The sequence below is a fragment of the Diadema antillarum genome, unplaced genomic scaffold (genome assembly GCF_040938485.1).
Source record: "Diadema antillarum isolate AM-2024a unplaced genomic scaffold, OU_Dant_1.0 seq00001265_RagTag, whole genome shotgun sequence".
Classification (NCBI taxonomy): Eukaryota; Metazoa; Echinodermata; class Echinoidea; order Diadematoida; family Diadematidae; genus Diadema; species Diadema antillarum.
This window is the reverse complement of record NW_027272047.1, coordinates 1,840,487-1,847,760: the sequence shown is the minus strand read 5'-3', so window position 1 is coordinate 1,847,760 and position 7,274 is coordinate 1,840,487. Positions and strand designations below refer to the sequence as shown.

The following is a 7,274-nucleotide window of genomic DNA, read 5'->3' as shown; positions in this document are numbered from 1 at the left end:
AATTAGAGGGATTGTTAGATAAATCAATAATCAAATACTTGATTGCATCCAAAATCTATGTAATCATGGGTTATGATCTCTAAAAAACACGTAACTTTCATAACGCAACGCGCCATTCACAACGCTGTTTGAGATCTAACGAAGACCCAGTGGCTCTATGATTTTGTCACAGTAATATTTCAAGTTACTGCGCCCTCTATTAAAAACATGATAATGACTATGGGAAAAAAAAACATCAAAAAACATAGCTACTGCGTGTAGCCAGATTAGTTTTCACGAGAAGTGCTAGCGATTTACAGACGAACTTTGGGCTCAATAAAAGTTCTGACTATTTGCATGAATTTGTATCCTACATAACATCTTGAGCGTAAATTCTGGGTTATCAAACTTATGTGATCCGATAAACAGGTAATGGTGTACTCTTAATAGTAATTTTCTCTGGCCTCCTGTACCTATAGGAAACGGAGCGTCTATAATCACTGTGCTACAAGGCTTGTACGGTGGTTCAATTGGGTAAGCCTCGTGAATAGGGTATAAACCGAGGGGGTACCTTATTGCTTGTCTGTTTGTTCGCTCGTCGAACAGATACATAAAATTGAACAAAGAAAGAGCTGGTTGTGATTTTTAGAGAGACGCTAAAGAGAGAGATTTGGAGGTGAGTTATGTTTGAGCTGTGCCGTTTACAATTGTCTTCCTTTTTCGTTCTCTTCCCTCCCCCTCCCCTTTCTCTTTTCCGATGTTATGGACGCCATGCCTTTGTGTACATCTGTGTGCCTCTGTTGGTTCTACGTCTGCTCTGTGTCAATAGGTCGCGGTGCTGCGCTGAGGTTTCATAGGCTTAAAGGTCGAATTCCTCCTTTTACCCTGCATTGAGGAGAATTTTGAGCAGAAAAGGTGTTATTGTGATCATGCCGTGGAAAATTCAGACTTCCCTCAAGCACTAATAGCAAATGAGAGGCATTGATAGAATATTTTGTTGAGAGTAAACAAAGATTGAGTAGTATACTGTATTAGTGTGTGTTTCTTTTGAAACAATGAAATATAGTGTGAATTCAGCCTTTTTTCACTTTGCATAAGGCTCTTCGAAAAAGAAAGACTTTTAAAATGAAAACATACAAAACTTCATATACGGTGGTCATTATAACGATTTCAAAATCTTCAAAAACATGTTTTGTTTTGTTGTTGTCTTTTTTTGGGGGGGGGGGTCGAAGTACGAAAGATGCTCTCGAACGAAGGTGACAACATAGAAATGGATAAGGGCGAAACTGAAATATTCATTAGTGTAGGGAAAAGTGTGATGAGGTATATCATAGTTTTCAGTGCATGTGGCAAATATCGAGGTCTAAATTTTTTTTCCGTCTCCATCTCCATCGCAGAAATACCCTTTAATGATATTTTGTTTAGACGTTTTTTTAACTTGTTAGACTTTTAACTTGTGAGACTTGAAACGAGAGCCTATCTTATGACAGTTCCACAAGAAGAAGGAGATACTATAAGACTTGTGTGTATTTTGACACCTATCCCTCCTTTAATGCCGCACGCAACGCAACGTCAATCATGCATGGATCAAAGCTAACTCGGTTCAGACACGGTGAGGTAAAATCACGGCAACCGACTCGAACGAGCCAAGAACCCGCCGGCAACATCCCATGGGTTTCACTCTGGCGGTCGGCGTAGATTTTCATCGTTCACATTGGTATATCACTATATATATTGAGGACAGATATTTCATTTCGATATACATGGCGACGACATAATCCTTAGACCAAAGGGTAACAGGTGATTATACAAATATTGAACGGGCTCGTCTGAAGCTGTCGCTGCAAATATAACTCACAAGGCCCGTGCGGATATAGTATGTGAGATAGTTTGTCGTGTTTATATATCTTCTTCCTTCTGTGCGAAATATTGTGCGATGACAAAGGATATAATATCGCCGGGCTGCTGAGGTTCGCGGGCGTAGCAACGGATGATCCTATAGCGTCCGTTTCCCGGGAGACCGACGCGGTAGTGAATAGTGACTGGTGGGACTGTGCTGACCTGCGTTTTAGATATTCGTTCAACGCGAGGTATGTGTACATAATTTACGTGGTGTTTTAGTGTGTTTATACTCATTGTATGCTGTCAGGCAAATGGCAAATGTTGGTGTTCATTTCATTAACCGAGTGACTCATATACCAGAAGCACGTGACGAACATAGTAGGCTCTAAATCCTATACACTGATTATAGATCATCATTACATTTTCTTTCAAGAGAGGCATGCAATTAATATATGCGCCATTCACCTTTGTCGAATTATGTATTGCAAACAAGAAAAATTGTAAATCGTAATGTCATTTCGCTTCATGTTGGAATTTACTGATCCATTGTTACAAAAAATAAAAAGGAACTGATATTCGGTTTCCCTGTAAGTGTTTCTGCTACTGAGTACACTAATAATTCAATACAGACTTAAAACCAGCCTACCAGTTCCAGTCTATGACTGTAGGCCTATAGTCTTTTGTCTACTATCACAGCAACATGTAGGCCTACTACTTCAATGAAAACTGACAAGATATCTACGTTGTTACGATAGATTATAGTCAGAGGATGGAAAATAAGAATATACATTGATATTTTTTTAATGATGATCCTACTACAGAACAATTTTACATGACAATTGCAGTGATAACAATTGTCAATACATTTGATTTGATTTGATTTGATTTGATTTGATTTGACTTGATTTGATTTGATTTGTTTTGATTTGATTTGATTTGATTTGATTTATTCACAAAATGCACATCTGTATACATTCATTATATACAAACATGCACATAGTTTGTACATGGCATATGTTATGTATTTTGTGTGGATTGTCATAAGCTGTAAAAAGCTTGAGTGGGAAGTCTAGGGATAACTTGCACATAATTATGTACATAAACATCATCAAAAAAAAGTGTACTATGCATGCACTTTCAATGGATTCATAGATAGGGAAATGAGAGAAGAAGAGAGAAAGGAAGAAAGATAGAGGAAACTAACCCGTTCCATACGGGAACCATGGTGTCCTGTGTATTAAGTCTATCAGGTCTATGGGGAATCCAGAATTCAGTATGGAACGGGCTAAGAAGAGGGGTATAACTTCATGACTGTTAAAGTGTAAAAAATTAATAATTCTGGCAACATTCAAAGACTCGTTATACGTGATGACAACATAAACCTATGAACCTGGGGGTGCAGGCAAGAACCATGCAACTATTGTTTCATCATCATCCTAGTATAATGCCACAGCCTACTGATAACATTGATGAAAATTATGACATTGCTGTGATAAAATAAAGAAGATGTAAGATTTAATTTCTATCATTCTAAGAGAGGCATTCTGATTTGCGTGATTGTAATGGTTAGGCTATTACCAATGGTAGGCTATCCGTTGATTATAAGAAGAAAGTCTGAGAAAATAAACAATATACATCAAATTTGAAATCCCTGATCCTGTGCTGCAGTGTTCTCAATATTTGTCATTTAAAGAAAAGTATCGACATCAGTTTGCTTCTGGACGATATGATTGTATGAATGAATGTGTCTCGCGAGGGGATTAGCACTATGCGTCTTTCTGCATTCTATAAGAAAAATACGTTCAACTTTGCATCTTTATACCGGTGTCACACATTGGGAGAATTTTTGCAAGAGCAACTTGGTACCTTTCAGACCAGAAAGGTCCAAAGTTACACCTTAAAGGTTCTCCCAAAGGTGCAAATTTGCACAGTAAGGGTAGCTCCCAGTGTGACACTGTGTATGGTAAAGGTGCAAAGTTGATCCTATTTTTCTCACAGTGTGCTTTTCATCAGCTTGTTTGGGCACCTGAACAAGATTTTTGTGTAATTGTGAATGGCAGGACTATAGATTCAACCACCCCGCCATGGAGCGTGGCCCGTATCGACTGTGCTTTTCGGGGAATTCCTTCTTGGGACTGTACGACATCGGCACCGCCGTGTGCATTCTCGACCACGGCAAACGAGTGGTCAACGAGGTGGCCAGTTACGGAGGAGTCTCGGCCGGAGTGATCGCTGCCGCCATCATGGTTTCTGCACCTGAACGTCTCTTGGTGATTGCTTGATTTAGTATTATTTTTGCATTTATCACAAAGTGAATTATAACGTAAAAAAAAAAAATGTCAAAAATAATTATACATCGGGAAAAATAATGTAGGCCTACTAATCATAATACAATAAGCGTAAATCGTAGTAATACACGAACTACTGGCAAATCATTCATCATTCAAATTATTGTGATACACATACTTGCATTATTATTTCATTACAAACGCTAGCACGATATACATAACTCAAACATACGTACACACATACACACTTACGTCATACATCATTGTACAGTATACATAGACGTATCAACGCATAGTACATAAGATTGTTGCGCTAGATATTGATTCTAGTAATCGTTTTGGGTATTTACTTCTCTCGAAAAAAAAAGTCACGCCTACATTATCATTAGCATACAGCAATAATGTTCATTATGCTCATACACAAACCAGTAAAGGAATTGAGAAGCAATAATAACATTATCCCTTTGTCTAAATTCGCAGTTATAGTGAAGTTAAGGACGTCATCAGGTTACCATTGTTTCATGCTAAACACACACAAAAAAAAACTTTAAAAAGTAAAAACTTTCTTTGATGTATTTTGTTCTATTTGATGGGCTTCAATTTTCGTTTAAAGTTGATTATGTCTCAGTGGAAATTCTACGAAATTAAATTTTTGATGCTTTTAGATACAATAAATTTGCAGTTTAACCAGATAACATGATGGAGTAAGTTAAACGCCAAGTTGTCAAGGTTGAAAGGTTATCTTCCCAGGATGATTTTGCCAGAGATTGTTGCATGATTCCAGTGCCATATCAAAGAAAAGTGACATTTGCGTCATTATATGCCAGGTATGGAGTGAGAATTTAGAGAGACGGGTATGCTCATGGACATGCGATTGAATTCATGTTTATGTACCAAACGCACGATAATCAACAATTGCATGGAGTGATTTTTTTTTTAATTGTGATTCATGCTGTGAGAGGATGTGTTCTTATTTCTTTCCTTGTTTTGCAGCAATACTTTGAAGCTGTAACATCGCTGTCAACCCGTATCCACAGTCTTCCCCAGGGAGCGATGACCCCTGGATTTGACCTGATGCAGGAACTACGTCACATATTACACACAATATTGAAGGTAAATTTCAACCCTATACTCTCGAAACAGTCTTTGTGGTAAAATAATGATAATGATGATAATAATTAAATGTAGGACTTAATCCATGGTTTGATATTTTTCAAATTCATCTTAATGGCATGCTTGCTTAATATTGTACATTGGTAAGAAAACATACATTATCATGCTGTAAACAGGTCCTCTTGATGTATAGCCCAATGATTAAATCCGAAATGATAGCCACAGTGCAAAAGGATTTTTGTTGTTGTTTTGCGTTTATTTTAAAGTTGGATAATTTATGTTTTTGCCCACAGCAAAATCACTTATTACTCTGATCTTTTAAAATGGCACCTGACAAAGCTGGAAAATGGCTAGACCCTCGCTGAGGATTCTACCCTGCATTTATACCACAATATTACCACTGTTGATATCATTATTTCAAGCTTTCATATGCTCTCAGATTGAAATAGCTAATTTACAAAGAGCTCGTTTTTTTTTATTTAGCAAATCATATATCCGTTGCAGACTAAATGGTAACTGATGTTGAATTTCTATCATAACTAATCATAAGATGTCGCTTCACTTTTCCTTTAAAGGAGGACTGCCATACGGTCTGCTCAAATCGACTCCATGTCCCACTGCAAGAACTCGTGACGACAGACGACATTCCTGTGTACATGCGCAGAAGAGACGAGACTCTGGAGCAGGAACTCCAGCCTCTCAGACCGCCCGTCAAAACGGATATCGTGAGGCTTGCTGGGAAGGATTTCAAATTCGGGCAGAAGCACGTCGTCACTGAATTCTCAACCAAGGCTGCGTTGATTGAGGTATAATATTTGCAGCCCAAAATTGTCCCATTGTTATCTGTAGGCTACCTTCTTGTTCTGTTTGATTGTCAAAATTTGAATCTATGAATGTTTGATTCTGCGGTAAAACTCAACCCCAATTTGCATATAAATTTAATTATCATAAACACAACGTAGGCCTCTGTACATTTATGTATAATCAGAGAATGAAACTGTGTCGTCTTGAAGCTAATGTGACATATCATCTTGTCTTTGCTAAGCTCATTTTCTATTATCATACTTCATCCTTCCAGACGTTGGTGGCAGCTGTCTTTTACCCGTCATTGCCAACTTCGACCCCGCCGCAGATCATGGGAAAGGTAATATGAAATCTCGAGTCGTCTGTTGTTATTTTGCATTTTTAAACCTTAAAAATCACATGAAGTTCGTAATATTAATACGTAAAATTAGGACCTTCAGAACCATAAGCAGAGGAAAAATGTATTGAAGTAACTTACTAATCATTTTGAGCCATCACAAATTGGAGTGAAATCACTAGACTTTTCGAAATAATCTCCAGAAAGCAAGAGTGTTATTTCTCGCATCATTTTGCAATGCATCAAAAATATTTTAGTTTCAATGGTTATATTGTGTTTGTAAGTAAATATGTTGCTTTTTTGTTTGTTTGTTTGTTTTTGTGGGGGTGTGTATGAACATAAAGTGATAGAGTGTTGGTGTCATAACACATCACCAGCAGGTGCTAATGATCGTTTTGCATAAACGTCATTTTGCTCCTTTTTCCACGGGCAGTATTACATCGATGTCACAGCGCTGTCTGGTACGCCTCGGGATGGCGCCGATTGCGCATTTCCACCAGCGGGTCACGTGATCATGGTGGCGCCGAACAAGGCGGCCGGGTACGCCAAGACGCCGGACAACCTCACACTGGGTCTGCGCGACATCAGCCGAGAGAACCACCAGGCGCAGCCCCAGCACATGTTCCGGCTCGGTGACGGACTGTATCCACCGCGCAAGGAGGAGCTGGAAAAGCGGTTCCTGGATGGCGTGCAGGAAGCAAAGGAGTTTCTTAAGAAATTCCGAATGTACGATGAAGGACATGATAGCTTCCCACATTAGAGCACGATATACTGATGCCACCAAGGGTTTTATCTCTATTCTGTGTGGCGAACTTGTGAAGATTCACTGTCTATTGTACCTTTCTTAAAAAAGACAGTGAGGATACAATCACATGCTGATACACGAACAGTGTATGCTCATCGACGCGTCC

At 38.6% G+C, this 7,274-nt stretch overlaps 1 protein-coding gene across 1 annotated transcript; it reads left to right on the top strand.

Moving 5' to 3' along the window:
* The first annotated feature begins 1,993 nt into the window (after positions 1–1,993).
* Positions 1,994–7,123, top strand: LOC139745445 (patatin-like phospholipase domain-containing protein 4). Its single transcript, XM_071655833.1, has 6 exons — positions 1,994–2,069; positions 3,882–4,091; positions 5,103–5,222; positions 5,798–6,028; positions 6,301–6,366; positions 6,797–7,123. Exons 2-6 carry the CDS (start codon positions 3,906–3,908, stop codon positions 7,121–7,123), a joined length of 930 nt encoding a protein of 309 aa, XP_071511934.1. The 5' UTR covers positions 1,994–2,069; positions 3,882–3,905.
* The last annotated feature ends 151 nt before the right edge of the window (positions 7,124–7,274 follow it).